The sequence below is a fragment of the Saccopteryx bilineata genome, chromosome 2 (genome assembly GCF_036850765.1).
Source record: "Saccopteryx bilineata isolate mSacBil1 chromosome 2, mSacBil1_pri_phased_curated, whole genome shotgun sequence".
Taxonomy (NCBI): domain Eukaryota; kingdom Metazoa; phylum Chordata; class Mammalia; order Chiroptera; family Emballonuridae; genus Saccopteryx; species Saccopteryx bilineata.
The window spans coordinates 9,977,968-9,996,596 of NC_089491.1; the positions used below are offsets into that span (position 1 = coordinate 9,977,968).

The following is an 18,629-nucleotide window of genomic DNA, read 5'->3' on the forward strand; positions in this document are numbered from 1 at the left end:
TCGTGAGAGAGAGCCTTCTAGACATAGTGAATAGCACCTGCTGTGGTCTTCAAGGTAGGAGAAGCAGGCAGGGCACAGACACAGTCAGGCACTTCTAGAGGGACGGTGTAACTACAGCTCAATGAACAGGTGGTGGAGTGGCAGTAGATGATGTTGGAGAGATAGGCCTTTAACAAGATGAAGGACACTCCAGTGTGCAGTGAGGGGAGAAGGGGAGAAGGTGATTAAATCCAGGTAAACTTGTAAATATAATGATGGGAGGATAACAGAGTTCCTTTCTGCAAGTCCTTAGTTTTATAATGAAAAATAGTATTTCTCATCTGTTGGTAGGTAGTTACATGAGTGAAGGACTGGAAGTGAAGGTCCAGAGGTCTTGTAGGAAGTTTGAGAGGGAAACAAAAATGTGTAGTAGGGATCTTGGGTGGGGTGCAGGTTGGATCAGGAAATGTAATAGGCTTGCTATACAGTGTTGTCTGTTTGAGGTTTATTGTCATGAATTTAAAGTAAAGTCAATCTGTATAATTACATGATTTTTCTCTAGTGATGTTTAGTTGGGGAATGCAGAGGGTTAGATTTATCCAGGATTGATGTTCTGCCAGTTGAATCCAATGGAGGAAGAGAGTATTAGAGCTATTTGTGAGGGGTGGGGGGAGGGAAGCTATTTGTGAAGGAATGATTATAATGATGGGTCATGTAATCAGGAGGAGGATATTGGGAAATAAGAGGGCCTGATAGATAATTAAAAGGTGATGTGTCAGTAGATTGTAGGTTAGAAAATTAATGGACTACTTGAACAAATGAGGTAAAAGTATATTCAGTGAATGGCTATTCTAATTTGAGATTTTAGAGTTGGTTCAGGTCTCTGGTGTGCCCACTGTAAGTAGTTGTTGAGACCAGGCGGTGGCACAATGGATAGAGCGTCGGACTGGGATGCAGAGGACAGAGGTTCAAGACCCCAAGGTCGCCAGCTTGAGCGCGGGCTCATCTGGTTTGAGCAAAGCTCACCAGCTTGCACCATAGATCTCTGGCTTGAGCAAGGGGTTACTCGGTCTGCTAAAGGCCCGTGGTCAAGGCACATATGAGAAAGCAATCAATGAACAACTAAGGTGTCGCAGCGAAAAACTAATGATTGATGCTTCTCATCTCTCTCCATTCCTGTCTGTCCCTGTCTATCCCTCTCTCTGATTCTCTCTCTGTCTCTGTAAAAAAAAAAAAAAAAAAGAAGTGGTTGAGCTGGAGTGGCTGGAGTGGTACTAGGGGTTACATGGTCCAGGTATCGAGGCACTTGGGTATTGGGTGGATTATTCCTGTAGGTGAGATTGCCAAGACTGATGAGAGGAGTTGGGATAGGAAAGGAGACTGTGAGTCCAGAGCTCAAACCTTCAGTGAGTGAGGAGAACAACTGGAAGGCTGAGGATAACAGACAGAGAAGGGAGAGGATGGTTTAGGTCTCAAAGGGACAGGGATTTTTTATAGGAAAAATGGATTTTTATAGGAAAGGAGAAGTAACATTTTGGAAGTCCTGAGGACAAGAATCCCTACTCCACCTGCTGACGTTGAGGATTTGAAGTAAAAAAGAAAAAACCAAAATAGTCTTTTGGACAGCAGAGGAAGCAGCATCCTTAATGCCCAGCAGGTTTCAGTTAGATAGAGGTGGAGGGAATTTTTTTTTTTTAAGGAAGTGATGATTTATGGAAGTTTGCTGGGTAGGGCTGGAGTTAGAGAGAGGAGTGGAAGGTTCAAGAGAGAGGACGGTAGGTATGTGGGAGGGGTTGGCAGTGTGGTGTGGTGGTTAGGGCAAAAATGGAAGACCAAGAACCTTTGAACTTCAGTGCAGTGACTAAGTGAACAGATGTACTACACAATAGAACTAGCCCGTCATTGTCTCTGAGAAGACAAGTCCTTTGTTCCAGTATTACAGGCCTACATTCTTCTTCAGAGAGTGTGACAGCTTCCCATGCAGTTTTTCCCAGGGGCTCAAGGAGTGAGACAGCGATTTTCAGGGAGGGTGGCTGATGCCAAGGTCTAACGGTGACTTTTCCAAGGTCACACTGAATAAGTTGCAACACAAGCCTCCTGCCACTAAACATCAGGTCTGCTCACCACTCTGATTTGTTCATTTTAATTATAGTGTTCATTTACCTTCCTGCTGGCAGAATTGGGTTCATTAGACCATTAGAAAATGAAAATTAAAGAGAAAATCTCTTAAAACTACAGTGTTCCCACTTTGGGACCTTTCCAGGTGCAGAAGTAGGCCGGTGCAAAAGGACATAGACTGGCTGTGCTGCCCACTGGCCCACTGGCCCTGGAAACTGCTGTGGCCCAGTAGGGTCTGCATGACCGTGACTGTGTGCTTCACCTTCATGCATGTGTTCTGTCCACAGGGTCATGTAGGCACAACGGCCACCAAGAAGATCGATGTCTACCTCCCTCTACACTCGAGCCAGGACAGACTGCTGCCAATGACTGTGGTGACAATGGCCAGCGCCCGGGTGCAGGACCTGATCGGGCTCATCTGTTGGCAGTACACAAGCGAAGGACGGGAGCCGAAGCTCAAGTAATCCTTCCTCTTTTTGGCTGCTCTGGTTTCTGGCTGTCTCCTGCCCACCCAGGCTGCATTCTGGGCCCCGTCAGTCTTTTTAGGCATTGGCCTGGGAACCAGAGGTCCACACTCATCCGGGTCAGGTTGCTCACCAGATCTTGGGCCTGTGTATCTCAGGCTTATCACAAAGAACCTGCTTGTAAATAAACTGATAAGCTTGTAAATCCAGACATGAGGAAATAAATGCATTTTAGCAGTTTCAAACCCTTTCATGACACTTGCTGATAGAAGTGGCATGGGAGTTAGTGGGAGGGCACTAATGTTTATTGAGTACCTAGCATGAGTTGGGCATCATGCTGGGCATTGTGTACCTGATTTCTTGTTGACTTCTCTTAGCTCCCTGTGAGGTAAGCAGTATCATCCTCGTTCTGTATGGAGAACGTTACCTGCTGCGGCTTACACCAGTGGGAGATGGCAGAGTCAGGATTAGATTCCCGGTCTGTTTGATGCCGAGGTGTTTGCATTATTTCCTTTGGTCTGAATTAGTTTTGTTCATAGCCAGTTCGTGGCTCAAATTTTTTTCTCAATCATTAGACTCTATTCCTCATTAAACAAATATTTTTAAAAAGTAGTGCTTAAAAGTACTCTCTGTGTTTGTAAATCATAACTTGAAAGTGTCTGCTGCATTGGTTCTCCCTCCTTAAATTTCTGCTAGTTTCATGAGCTCTTCCCAGTAGTGTTTGAGAATCTGCAAAATGTAGTGGACGCCTTCATTTTGAAAATGAATTCTCATACAGACTTTCTCTTCTCACGTTTTCAGGGTTAAAATGGTACAGTCTGCTGTCAGTTGTTTTGTTTTGTTTTTTCCTATAGGTACATTATATTTGCACTTAAAATTATTCTTTCAAGTTCTTATTGACATTGCCCTTCACTTTGGCTGAATAAATTGTGGATGTAAAGATAACATGTATTGTTCCTGTGGCAATTGATAGCCTTTTTAAACAAGATACCACGTAAGCTCAGAAAAGGGTTGAGTCAGCGGCTCTACTAAAGGTTGAGCTATGGTGGTCCCTTTTCAGCATGAAGTGGAATAAGAAAACAGGAACAGGAGTCACAGTGCTAGTGACTTTGTATGTGCCACCTGAGTTAATCCTGAAAACATTGCTTGTGCAGAGACTGAGGCTAAGAGGGGCAAAGGAGCTTGTCCACGGGTCCACAGCTAGTAACAGACAGGTGTGCCTATGACATGTTTTACAGATGAGGAAACTAAAGCCGTGAGAGGTTAAGTGACTCTTCTATACCATGCAGTAAATGGTAGAACTGATGTTTAAACCCAGGAACCTCTGACTGCAGAGCCTCAGCTCTTCACTATTGCGTTACACTGCCGACTATGGAATCTACTATAGGTGATAGGAAGTTTTTTTTTTTTTTTAACAGAGACAGAGTCAGAGAGAGGGATAGATAGGGACAGACAGATAGGAACGGAGAGATAAGAAGCATCAATCATTAGTTTTTCGTTGTGCGTTGCAACACCTTAGTTTTTCGTTGATTGCTTTCTCATATGTGCCTTGACTGCGGGCCTTCAGTAGACCAAATGACCCCTTGCTCGAGCCAGCAACCCTGGGCTCAAGCTGGTGAGCTTTTGCTCAAACTAGATAAGCCCGCACTCAAGCTGGCAACCTCAGGGTCTCGAACCTGGGTCTTCCGCATCCCAGTCCAATGCTCTATCCATTGTGCCACCGTCTGGTCAGGCGGAAGATATTTTTTGAGTCCATACTTATTGCACGTACTGTGCTAAATCTGGAAATACAGCAGTGAAAAAAGCAGTTCATGCCATCAAGGAGCTTACTGTCTAAGGTCAATTGGCAATAATAATACAGTTCATTAGCAAGTAACGTCAGGTCCTTGAGAAGATCCGCCCCTGTATTTGGTGGTGAGAATGGAGTCATAAAAAGCAGCCTTGATGAAGTGACATCTAAGTGGAAACCTGAAGGAGGGATAAGAAAGTGTGGTGCACAAAGGTTGAGAGGAGGGTTTTCTAAACAGGGAAAGCATGAACTTTTGGTTATGATAGTCCTTTAAATTCATTCTTTAAATTCTGCACTCTTCTCCAAATGCATGGTAATGCTAAATGTATATGTTATTGACATAGTAAACATCTGGTGGCCTAGAAACAGAACAAAGTACAAAAATAGGCAGAGTGTGCTGGGTCGATCCTTTGAGGGTATTATAGTGACAATGCTTGAATGAGTTTGACCAGTATGTAAAATACAGATTTTCCTCAGGCTTCAGGACAGCGAGCTGGGCCTGAGGTGGTCATTTCTGGGTAAGGGAACAGTCGCATCTATCTACCTATGCTCCATATACATACTGTTATTTCTGAGTATACCATGATGTCAGAGAGAGAGAAGGAGGGAGGCAAATGCTGTTTGAGAACATGCGGACCAAAGAAACTTCACCCCGGATGGGGAACAGAGGATGTCTCGCTGCTGGAAGCTAGGAGTGAGGGTGGGACTTTCCTCCTATGAAAAGAAACAACAAAGCCACCTCGATCTGTGACTTGTTCACAGTTGTGTTTCTGGCAGGGGAGTGGTTGTAGAACCGGGACCTGGCCAGGAAGTCACTGGGTTTCTAGCAGCCCTAGTGTTACCAAAGCATAGGAACCCCGAGCAGCCAGAATAAGACCTGGTTCTAGACTGAAGGCCTCTGCTCAAACAAGGATGGAAGGGTGTGGCAGTAGCTCTAAAAACACTAGACAGGAATGATGAGAGAGAAGGATTGAAAGAGAAAAAGAGATAAAGTGATTTTGTTTAAAATGAACTAGCAAAAGAAATTCCAACGTAAATGAGTATAACTAGTACTAAGACAGACAGTAATCAGAAGAATTCACTCCCAACAAAATGTAATAAGCCCTGGCCGGTTGGCTCAGTGGTAGAGCGTCGGCCTGGCGTGCAGAAGTCCCGGGTTCGATTTCCGGCCAGGGCACACAGAAGAAGTGCCCATCTGCTTCTCCACCCCTCCCCCTCTCCTTCCTCTCTGTCTCTCTCTTCCCCTCCCGCAGCCCGCAGCCGAGGCTCCATTGGAGCAAAGATGGCCCGGGCGCTGGGGATGGCTCTTTGGCCTCTGCCCCAGGCGCTAGAGTGGCTCTGGTCGCGACAGAGTGATGCCCCGGAGGGGCAGAGCATCGCCCCCTGGTGGGCAGAGCGTGGCCCCTGGTGGGTGTGCCGGTGGATCCCAGTCGGGCGCATGCGGGAGTCTGTCTCTCCCCGTTTCCAGCTTCAGAAAAATACCAAAAAAAAAAAAAAAAAAAAAAAAAGTAATAAGGTAATCTGAAAATTAATTTCAAACAAACATGTATAAAATCATCAAAGAGATGAAGGAATACCATTCCATCCAAGGTTAACTTTTAGAAAATCATGGAACAGCTGAGCAAATGAGAATGAAGAGGCGGCTTTAGAAAAGAACCAATTAAAAGTACTGGAAATAGGCCCTGGCCGGTTGGCTCAGTGGTAGAGCGTCGGCCTGGTGTGCAGAGGTCCCGGGTTCGATTCCCGGCCAGGGCACATAGGAGAAGCGCCCATTTGCTTCTCCCCCCCCCCCTTCCTCTCTGTCTCTCTCTTCCCCTCCCACAGCCAAGGCTCCATTGGAGCAAAGATGGCCCGGGCGCTGGGGATGGCTCTGTGGCCTCTGCCTCAGGCGCTAGAGTGGCTCTGGTTGGGACATAGCGACACCCCAGAGGGGCAGAGCATCGCCCCTGGTGGGCGTGCCGGGTGGATCCCAGTCGGGCGCATGCGGGAGTCTGTCTGACTGTCTCTCCCCGTTTCCAGCTTCAGAAAAATACAAAAAAAAAAAAAAAAAGTACTGGAAATATAAATTGCAGTTATTGAAGTTTAAAAACAACGTATGGAATTAACTGTAGACTGGGCACAGTTAAAGAGGGAATGAGTTCGAAGAAAGTACTGAGGAAGTCCACCTAGGATGTAGCGCAAAGATGAAGAGGTACAGAGAATGGAAACTGAGGGAGTTAAGAGACATGGAGGGAAATTGAAAGCCACCCAGTTATACAGGAGAAAATGGAGGGAATAGCAAGAAACAAAATTTGAAGAGAGAATGCCAGAGACTCTCTCAGAAGAACGCAGGTATGAACGAGCCTTCATATGAAAAGCACATACAAATTAAATGAAATAAGAATAGCCTTTTAAACAGATGGGGCTGGAGCAATTAGATGTGCATAAGCCAGAAATCAACTGCACCCTAAGCCTCATACCCTGCATAAAATAATTCAGAATGAATTGTGACTTGCATGGAAAGTATAAAACCATCAAACTTTTCATAGAAAACAGGAGAAAAATCTTTGGGACTGAGGGCTAGATGAAGAGTTTTTATATAAATGACACTAAAAAGATCATCCATAATGGGGAAAAAATAAATTGAACATCATCAAAATTTTAAAATTTTGCTCCACAAAATAACCTTAGTTTTTTCCCAGTCCAAAAGCTGTCAGGCAATCTGCTTCCTCCTTTCCCACAGACCAGTCTTCCTCTCCACCTGGCCACGGGGGTGAGGTTGTGGGAGGGACTGGGCCAGTGGCAGTGCATCAAACGGCAGAATTGAAGGCAAACACTTGCCATTAAGGATATTTTGGTAAACTACATAATGAAAGGGAACAGCAATATAGTTTAATAATTCTGACTGTGTATATATCTAGTAACATAGTCTCAAATATTTTAAGGGAGTTATATAGAGGCATTGACTAATCCACAATCAAAATGGGATATTTTCAGTACATTCCAATCAGAAACTGAAAGGAAGCAGATCAGAAATTAGGAAAAGGGCAAGTCAACCAATTTAACTAGCAATTCTGAACCCCCAGTGGAGACTCTCTCTTGTATTAGTTTGTAAGCCTCTGAAATTGAGTACATCTTACTAAGATTTACATTCCTGAAGTATATCTAGTGTATTGACATTTTTAAATAGTTGCTCTGTAACTATATTTTGAATGAACAGAATTACATTGAATTTAAATAAACAATTGTCTTTTGAAATCTTTTATAGTTCTTACATGGCAGTGGATTTCTCAGTTCTGTCTGTAGAGTAAATCCCTGGGATCTGTTCCTATCAGACACTGTAGTGCAGGGTATTTTTTTTTTTTTTTTTTTTTTGTATTTTTCCAAAGTGAGAAGTGGGGGGAGGGAAGATCCAGGCAGACTCCTGCATGCACCCGACGGGGATCCACCTGGCATGCCCACCAGGGGGCGATGCTCTGCCCAGCTGGGGCATTGCTCCTTTGCATCCAGAACCATTCTGGCTCCTGAGGTGGAGGCCATGGAGCTGTCCTCAGTGCCCAGGCCAACTTTGCTCCAATGGAGCCTTGGCTGCGGGAGGAGAAAAGAGAAAGAAAGAAAGGGGAGGAAGAAGGGTGGAAAAGCAGATGGGCGCTTCTCCTGTGTGCCCTGGCTAGGAATCGAACCCGGGACTTCCACATGCCGGACTGACGCTCTACCACTGAGCCAACTGGCCAGGGCCTCAGGGTATTTTCTTTCTAGCTTATTTGTACTAAAATAGGTCCTTATTTGATCTTTGCAATGGGTTGTTCCTTTAGAAGAGCTCTTCATTCTCAGGGCCGAATTGCTAGATACATGGGAAACCCTTCCTTAATTTCATTCTGGTTGTCAAGAAAACCATTTATTTAAGAATATTGTTATTTTGTCTCTGTTTCTTGAAAACTGTTTATGGTGTAGGCTTTGGTTGCTGGGAAGGAATGGAGAATTTAACTGGACATCTTGACATCCTTTGTTAACTCGCAAGCAAAATTGGAATGTGGTATTTAAGCTGATTTCCTGCTTATTTTGATGCAAGGATTTTAGGGGAAACAAATCTATTTGGAAGAAACTAACTGAAGTCATTTCAATCTCTAGATAGTTGAATTTTTTAATTTAGACTTTGTTACACAGATTCATGTTTATTGAATTTTGATCAGAAAATGTGGCCTATAAAATTTCTGTTTAGAGATTTGTTTTGTTTATATTTTGCTGCTTACTATACAAAGAATTTTTATAAATATTTTATAGATTCTGGAAAAATTATTCTGTATAGGTTACAGAATTCAATATATACTTATTAAACTAATATCTTTAATTACTATTATGTTCTTATATTTTTTTGACAATTTTGTCTATGGATAATTAAGAGAAGTGGATTGAAGTTTCCATTTTCTTGTGTGGTTCTGTCAGTTTCTCCTGAGATTTCAACAGTTTCCACTTTATATATTTCACTGCATAAAAAGATTCATGCATTTCATATCTTTATTGTAAACTGTACTCTTTTCAATATAAAACAGCCCTGTTTTATTTTTGGTATTGTGTTCTGCCTTTCTCTTTGCTGCGTTTCAGTATAGTTAGCTTAGTCCCTCCTGTTGTTCTTTGCACTAGTCTAGGCTAATGTAGCTTTGTGCAGCCTAGGTCTGCATCTTTTAATAGGGAAACTTGTTTTATTACCGTTTCTTTCTTTTCTTTTCCTTTTTAGCGAGAGACACAGAGAGAGGGGCAGGAAGGGAGAAATGAGAAGCATCAATTCGTTGTTGCTGCACCTTAGTTGTTCATAGATTGTTTCTCATATGTCTTGACTGGGGGGCTACAGCAGAGCTAGAGACCTCTTGCTCAAGCCAGCAACCTTAGGCTTCAAACCAGTGACATTTAGGTTCAAGCCAACGACCTTTGGGCTCAAGCCAGCGACCATGGGGGTCATGTCTTTGATCCCACGCTTAAGCCAGCAACCCTGTGCCAAGAACCTCGGGGTTTTGAACCCAGGTCCTCTGCATCCCAGTCTGACTCTACCCACTGCGCCACCACCTGGTTAGGCTTATTATTATTTCCTATAACCAATGATATGTTGGTTTTCTGTCCAAGTTGTTTTAAGGTTTGTTTTTTATGTTTTCTTTTTTCTTATTTCAATTTATTTGTAATTCTGAGGCTGGTTGCCTATAAGATTCTAAAAACACTTTTAATAGACTTTATTTTTGAAAGTAGTTTTAGGTTTACAGAAAAAAATGCACAGAAAGTGTAGAGTTCTCACATAGCTCCTTCCTGCCTCTCGTTTTTCCTTTTTATTAACATTTTACATTAGGCATATGTTTGTTACAGTCAGTGAACCAATATTCCTAGATGATTTATTAACTAAAGCCAGTCATTTACATTAGAGTACACTCTTTTGTATTGTCAGTTCTAAAGACTGTATCATCTAGAATGGCTTCACCTCCCCAGTAATGCACTGTGCTCCTTCTCTTTGTCCCACCCCCCCACCTGGCAACCACTCATCCTTTTACCATCCCCATAGTTTTGCATTTTCTAGAGTGTCAGCTATAAGAACCGTACTATTTCTAGCCTTTACAGACTGGCTTCTTTCACTTAGCAATATGCAGTTAAGGTTCCTTTATGTCTTTTCATGACTTCATAGCTCATCTCTTTATATTGCTAAATAATACTCCATTATATGGATGTACCACAGTTTATTTTTCCATTCACCTATTGCAGGACAGGTTGATTGCTTATAATTTGTGGGAATTATAAGTAAAGCTACTGTAAACTTGCATGTACAGGTATTTATGTGGACATAAGTTTTTCATTCATTTTTGCCAATACCTAGGAGTATAATTGCTGGATTGTATGGTAAGCATATGTTCAGCATTTTTTTAAAAAAGATTTTATTTATTGATTTTACAAAGGTAGGGTGGTGGGAGTGAGAAGTATCAGCACATAGTTGCTTGCTTGTTATATGTACCTTGACTGGACAAGCCCAGAGTTTCAAACCAGCGACCTCAGCATTCCAAGTCAACGCTCTGTCCACTGTGCCACCTCAAGCCAGGCTACCTATGTTCAGCTTTTTAAGAAGCTGCCAAACTGTCTTCTAGAATAATTACACCATTTGGTATTTCCATCAATAATGCACATGAGCTCTTGCTCTATATCCTCACCAGCATTTGGTTTTAGAAATGTTTTGGATTTAGCTATTCTAATAGGAATACAGTGGTATCCCATTGTTGTTTTAATTTGCAGTTCCCTAATGAGATGATATTGAGCATCTTTCCATGTGCTTGACATCTCGTGTTTATTTGCTGTGTATAGCATATTTCCATTCAGGCTAGCCACATTTCAAGTGTCCGTAGCCATCTGTTGGAAAGCGCAGCTCTAGAGCATACAAAGACATGGTGCAATCATGCAGTGGAGTTCACTGTGGGCCTGCTTCATTCTAATGTAACCTCAGCTATCTAGAGCCTTGGGAAACTTGTTAAGTTTTGTAGTTTTTCATAGAAACTCTCTAACATGTTAACATTTTCTTCCTCCTTCTTAATCAAAGTATAACTGAGTGGTTAAGTGAGTGGGATGCAACCATAGTCTGGGTTTGAATTCTGGCAGTAACATCTGCTCTCTGGGTGATTTGGGCTGAATTACTTCAGCCCCGTGTACTCTAGTTTTCTTATGTAAGAGGAGAATATAAACTTCCTAATAGGCTAGTTATGAAAATAAAATAAGAAAATACACAGCACATGCTTGGTAAATGTTCATTTCTGTTGGCTGTTAAATACTATATCCACATCCAGCTACTACTACATCCAAGACTAATACTAGTTCAGCAACAGTAGCATAATTTAGCCCTTTCCTGATGACACAAGTAATTGTGCTTTGCCCTGAAAGTACATAGGATTGTTTGACCTCATGTTACATGTTTTCTGACAACTTTGCAAATTGAATTCTTTCTACCTCCTTTTCAATGTATTATTTTATTTCGTATAATAGCTTTATAAGTTGTAGATAGTAACATGAGAAACTGAGGCTCAGGAAGCTAAGTAATTGGTCAAGAGCAAATATTTAGCAAGTGGCAGAATCAGGATTTAAACCCAGGTCTGACTGACTCCCCATTTCCCTTCCTCTTAACTGCCATGCTACACAAAGAAACGAGGCCCTTCTCATGGTGATAGCACCAGACATTATAGCCATTTGAGAAATTCTTCCCTTTTTCCCTCTTTTCATTTATCTTTTTACTTTTAAAATCACAAGTTCAGCAAGCATTTGTATGTTGTCTCCACCATGCCAGACACTATGCAAGGCACTGCGGTACAAACAGTCATCGAGTCAAGTTTATTGTCTCATGATTTAGATGAACAGATAGTACAGACACCAAATTACAAAGTTTCATTTTCATTGTCATTGAGTCTTCCTATCATGGTGGACATTTAGAATGCTGTGGGGATCCAGAGAAGGAGTTTTCTGACTTGCCTGAAGATGGAAAACTGGATTGAGTGGGGGTAGAAGGGACATCAGGAGAGGCTTCCCACTAGAATGGAGACTTGAGCTAAATCCCAAAAGATAAACCATATAGACAAGGAAGAGGAGGTGTCTGGCCTGAGAGGCCTGCCTGAGCAGTGATGGGAGCTGGCATTAAGACCTGATCAGGGCACTGCAAGCAGTTGATGCGACTCGAATGGGAGGAGATGTTGGAAAGCAGGGCCGAGTATAACGGAAGGCTTTGTGGAAGCCAGGTTCTTTTCATGGCTTTGTTTTTATCCTTAGGAAAGGAAAGGTTTTAAGCATAGGGGTAACAGTATCATAGTTGTGTTTCTGAAAGATCCTTCAGGTTGTGGGATTGAGGGTGAATGGTTAGAGGGTGAATTTATAATAGACTTCATGAGTTTCTGAAATTTAGAGTTCTGCCAATTGAATGTTGAATTTGAACAGTCTCTCTAGTTCAGGGCAATACAAAAGAGGAATTTTCAGAAATGTTAGAAATTAGGCCCTGGCTGGTTGGCTCAGTGGTAGAGCATTGACCTGACATTTGGAAGTCCTGGGTTCAGTTCCCGGTCAGAGCACACAGGAGAGGAGACCATCTGCTTCTTCACCCCTTTTCTCTCTCTTTCTCTCTCCCTCTCTCTCTCTCTCTCTCTCTTTCTCTCTTCCCTCCTGCAGCCATGACTTGATTGATTTTTTTTTTAATTTTTTTTTTTTTTTGTATTTTTCTGAAGCTGGAAACGGGGAGAGACAGACTCCCGCATGTGCCCCACTGGGATCCACCTGGCACGCCCACCAGGGGGACGCTCTGCCCACCAGGGGGCGATGCTCTGCCCCTCCGGGGCGTCGCTCTATTGCGACCAGAGCCACTCTAGCGCCTGGGGCAGAGGCCAAGGAGCCATCCCCAGCGCCCGGGCCATCTTTGCTCCAATGGAGACTTGGCTGCGGGAGGGGAAGAGAGAGAGAGGAAGGAGAGGGGGTGGGGGTGGAGAAGCAGATGGGCGCTTCTCCTGTGTGCCCTGGCCGGGAATCGAACCCAGGACCCCCACACACCAGGCCAACGCTCTACCACTGAGCCAAACGGCCAGGGCCGACTTGATTGATTTGAGGGCATCAGTACCAGGCACTAAAGATGGCCCCATGGAACCTCTGCCTCAGGTGCTAAAAGTAGCTCATTTGCAAGCAGCTCCAGATGGGCAGAGCATTGGCCTCAGACAGAGGTTGCCAGGTGGATCCTGGTTGGGGCACATATGGGAGTCTGTCTCTCTCCCCTACTCTCACTATAAAAAAAAAAGGAAGAAAAGAAAAGAAATAGCAGAAATTATGGAATTGGAAAACAAAGATGTTAGAACAACTATTATAAATATGCTTTATATGTTCAAGATGATAGAGGGAAGCATGAACATGAAGAAGAAAGAAGTAGAAGATATTTTTAATCCAAATGGAACTTCTGGAGATGAAAAATACAGTATCTGAAATGAAAACTATACTAGATGAGATAAATAGCAGATTAAACACTGCAATAGAAAAAATAAATGAACTTGAAGATATAGCAATGGAAGCTATCCAAAAAGGAGCTCAGAACAATATGAAGGTCTTGTTTCCACTTAAAAATTAGTGGATATTTTCTCCCAGAATTTTTTTTCACCAGAAAATTTAGACTCAACTATTCCTATGTGAGGTTGATATGGCTTGACAAATGTTATGATATTATTTGTCAGTTTTCACTTTTCATTGATGGGGGTTTTGTATTAGATAAAAGGAAAGCTTCAGTCTTAAAAAGCTTTTCTCTGACTTCAGAGACATGAACTTCTGAGCTGCAATCCTCAGGAGTTGGCTTTCTCTTGCTAATTCCTGACACACTCATAATATTGATTCTGTCATTAGAATAAACAGCAAAGGCCAAGTATTGAGAGTTCTGGACATTTCAGAATCATACAGTCATTTATTTTTCATGAAAAAAAAACAATAAGCATTCATCTGTCTGGACATCATACTTACATGTGTTTTGCATTTTTGGAAATAAGAGTGAATTTTTATGGGTTGTAAATTACACATGTCAGATATTTGATAGAAATCTGGGATGCTTCCTGGAATGCTCCTGAATTTTCATAGATGAGTTAAGTACCATTTCTATGTGGTCTACAGGCTTCTCTGTCTCTTCATAAAAGCCATATTGATCTCTGAACATAAAGTGAATATTGATCAACAATTTGGTGAAATTAATTTTTCTAATGAAAAACATTATCTTTATTTAATAAAATATGAATAAGTGAAATTCAGTTAGTTATATTTATTTAAGCTTTGGTGATATATCTCTTCATCCTCCCAAATGGTGTCTCTCTCTCTCTCTCTCTCTTTTTAATTTCAGAGAGAGAGAGAGAAACAGATTTGTTTTTCCACTTATTTATGCATTCATTGGTTGATTCTTGTATGTACCCTGACTGGGGATCAAACCCACAACCTTGGCATATCAGGACAACACCCTAACCAACTGAGCTAACTGACCAGGGTACTCGTTGTTCAAACTTCCGATTCTTTCACAAGCTTCATGGTCCATGAGGAGACTGCTCCTTGTATGCCCACCCAACTCTAAAATTAAGCCTCTTCCTGTGGACCTAGTTGTCCAGTACTTGCTCCTTAGTCTCTTGATTACTACACCATCTCTCACAGTGACTCACAAATAGGACTTATAGGTTTCATTGTCTCAAGCTATCTGCCGTGCTTCTGTTAGTTAATTCTGCTTCTGTATAATCAGAAGCTTAAGAGTAGTGGAAGAAATCTTGGCAAAATGAGAATTCTTCACTCCAGGCATTGTACAGTGCATTGAGTCATTTAATCCTTACAAGACCTATATGTGGTAGGTATGGATATTTTCTCTAGTTACAGAACTTGGTAGAGAAAATGACCACATTTAGGAATGAGGATGTGGGTGAGGCAGGCAGTGCTCAGTGTCTGTAGGAGAGGCGACCCTCTCTGTGCAGTGCGGTGAGAGGTTTCCCACCCTTCTTTGTACTATCCCATATTTCTAAATTGTCTGCAATAAGCATGTATTACCTTTATCAAAAAATAAATATTTTATAAAGAGAAATGAAAGTTACACTACTAATCATGGAATATCTGAGAAGAACTTTAGAAAGAAAAAATGCTCATTGCTTAAATGAAAATATAACCTTTGTAAACTTTTTGATACCTTTCCTATTTATTTATATATATACATATATATATATAATTAAACGGTTTTACATAGTTGTAACAATTTTAGTGTTTTTTTCTCCATAACAAAGTGAGATGCCAGTTTGTATATCTTGATGAACTGTAAAAATGCCTCTTTCATTCTTACTCTTACTGGGCCTTCTTACCCCCTTGTCTTGAATTTCAATCTCTGACACATGTGCATTGCCTAGAAAGCACCATTTGGTTAACAGATATCAATGTGACAAGCCAGAAAAATAAAAAGGAAAGCTTATTACTTCTTTTCTTGTTAAAACACACATCATTAATAATACCCTTTATGTTTTTTTATGGGTAGTGTGATTCAGTCTACACATTTATATATTCATTCATTCAGCAAATACTTGTTTGGGATCCTCTAATGCCAGTCACTTACTCTCCAGTGAGTATGCAGAAACAGTAGAAGAATCCTGCTCTTTAGATGCATAAATAAGAAAAGGAGCAACATGGTAGAGGTATATGCACAAATATTAATCACATTCTTTTTTTTTTTTTTATTTTTTAATTTTTATTTATTTTTATTTTTATTTTATTTATTCATTTTAGAGAGGAGAGAGAAAGGGAGAGAGAGACAGAGAGAGAGAGAGAGAGAGAGACAGGGGGGAGGAGCTGGAAGCATCAACTCCCATATGTGCCTTGACCAGGCAAGCCCAGGGTTTCGAACCGGCGACCTCAGCATTTCCAGGTCGACGCTTTATCCACTGCACCACCACAGGTCAGACTTAATCACATTCTTTAAGACAACAGAGGAGAATCACTTTTCCAAATAATTTCCTAGTGAAATCTAGGAAAGCTTTTTAAAGGTAAGGAAAAGGAGCTCAGAGAAATTTGGTTACACAGCTGGTTAATGGTTGAGTTAGCATTAAAACCAGATCTGACTGCAACACATCCCTTCATTCCACTGAACTATGTCATAGGATGCACCCTTGTTTCCACTGTTTCGTTAAGTTCCAAATGTCTATTTTGGAGAATTCCTGAGTCAGGGACCATAGCTGTCCCTTTCCATTTTCTGATTTGATCAAAGGGTAATGGAACAGAAGCAAGGAGACCTGAGTTCTCTTAGAACCAGCTTTGCCCCTATTTAACTGGGTGCCTGGGGTCATATCAGTCCTCTTTTCTAGGCATCTATTTCTCATCTGTAAAGCTTCTAATTTTTTGTAAGTAATGTGTCGTGGTTTCCTCCTTCTTTTCTCTCTTTTTTTTATTAAAAAAAATATTTTTTAAGTGAGAGAAGGGGAGATAGTGAGACAGACTCCCTCGTGCGCCCCAAATAGGATCCACCTGGCAACCCCATCTGGGGCCAATGCTTGAATCAATTGAGCTATTTTTAGCACTTGAGACTGAAATGCTGAGACCAGCCGAGCTATACTCAGTACCAGGGGCCAATGGGCTGGAACTTATCAAGCCACTGGCCACAGGAGGGGAAGAGGGAGAGAAGGAGGAGATAAGCAGATGGTCACTTCTTTTGTGTGGCCTGACCAGGAATCAAACCTGGGACATCTATATGCCAGGCTGATGCTCTCTCCACTGTGCAAACTGGCCAAGGCCCCTCCTTCTTCTCAAAGTATGTAGCATTTTCATAGAAACACACTATGGCTTTGGCAGAGAGATAGGTGGGGGGTGAGAGTCCTTGACTACCACAGACTCTCCGCTCTGTGACTTACATGCTCTTTAATCTTGAGCAAGCCACTTAGCCTCATTGAGCCTCAGTTTTCTGATTTGTAAAATAGACATAATATGACCAAGCTGACAGGAAGATTCAGTGAGGTTATGTGTCTAAACCACTTTCTACAGTGTCTGGCACACAGCACTCAGTAAACATTGCTATGATACTAATGGTTATTGTACTGGTACTAATTTGGAGTCCTGAAGCAATTTTTGAAGTCAGAATGCCACAGTAGCTTCTTTTATTAATCATTCCTTAATAAAAGCACAAAGGAACAAATATGTCCATGCACAGTATATGGAAGTTTAGTAATTTTCTTCTTAGGCATTCCATTAAGAGGTTTTAGGGACTGGAGCAGTGTTTGCTGTTAAACTTTACTGATGACCCAGAAAAGACTTCATTAGTTTTGTATAATATAGAGTAAATCACTCATTCTTTTCCTTGCTCTGTTCCCGGTGCTCGGGACAGGCAACAGCACAGGAGATGTACTTTGCAAATGTTTTTTGAAAGAATAAATGACTTCACATTCTGTATTTAAGAACTGGGGAAGATAACAGCACTAGGCAGTGAGTCTTTTGGCCCTCTGATCTTAGCCTGTGACATTTGTTGAGTTTGTTTTGAAGAGATTTGGAGGCATCCCGTGACAATCAAAGCAGAATTCTTCTGATACCAGTGTTTGGCTTTCTGCTTTGATCAAATAGGCTTATTATTTGCCCTTGAAACCTCTGCAGTGAATCACAGGCATTCCCCAGGATGATTTACATGGCAATAAATAATCCATCCTGTCCACTGCTTGCTTCCTTGGTGTCAGCCCTGTTCCTAACTCCCCGGAGCCTCAGTGGCCCCAAGGCTGGAGCACAGTGGACATGTTACCCCCAGTTACAGCACACAGGACATGGCACTCGGCCCTGGCCAAGTGTTTTAATGGATAAAGCATCAACTTGGCATGCCAGAGGTTATGGGTTCCACCCCCAGTCTGGGCACATTTGAGAAGTAATCAGTGCTTACACAACTAAATGGAACTACTAAGTGAAACGAGTTGACTTCTCTCTCTTTCTCTCTCTCCCTCCCTTCCCTCCTTCCTCCCCCCTTCTTCTCTTTCTCAAATCAGTGGGGGAAGAAATATGTCACTCAACGTCATTGTTGCTTTCTTGCTCTAATATTCATCCACAATTTATCTTTTAAGAATTGACATAACTATCAAAGTTATTTTCCATCTGACTTTATTATAGTTACCATATCATTTATTTTTTTTACCTCTGTTCTGTGCCCAGCACTACATATTATCTCATCTAAGCATCACAACCACCTGAGTTCGGTGATTATACCCTTTTGCAGAAGTGGAAACTGAAACTCAAGGACGTGAGGCTTATTCTCTGAAACCACATAGCCCATGAGTAATGGAGCTTAGGGTTGAACTCAAGGCTTTCTGGACACAGAACTCTTAGGTACCACTACACCATGATATTTTCTTCATCTAAGTGTCTTCTGCTTCTAAAAGTGTTTTGTGTTTAAGTTAGTAACCTCCTGCAAAGATCTGTTAAGTTTCCCATAGCATTCAGAGATGAATTTTGAATTTCTTAACAGCATTGCAGATACATGGAATTTATAGTGACAAACATAGCCAGATTACTTTCTTGTTATCCAATCCATTTAGCAGATTTACAGTTCCCATTAATTTTAATCTGTCCTTATTACCTGTTTTATATAATAAATATCTCTTAATCATGACAGACTGAGTATAGATCACCTGAAGTAGGCTCTCTCTCAATAAGCAGTATTGCAGCAAAAGATTTGTGAATTAATTGGGAAAATTGCAAATCAGGTAGTCAGTGAAATAATTCATTGTCACATCCAATCAATAAACTTTGTAAATCAACTCATTTAATTCAAAAAATGATCT

At 41.6% G+C, this 18,629-nt stretch overlaps 1 protein-coding gene across 6 annotated transcripts in view; it reads left to right on the plus strand.

Moving 5' to 3' along the window:
• The window catches only part of MAPKAP1 (MAPK associated protein 1), a 253,138-nt gene that overhangs the window by 120,654 nt on the left and 113,855 nt on the right, over positions 1-18,629 (plus strand). For all 6 annotated transcript variants that reach the window (XM_066256207.1, XM_066256208.1, XM_066256209.1 and 3 more), the window contains one exon: positions 2,385-2,557. In XM_066256207.1, the coding sequence (XP_066112304.1) occupies positions 2,385-2,557 (173 nt within the window). The remainder of the gene's footprint in view (positions 1-2,384; positions 2,558-18,629) is intronic.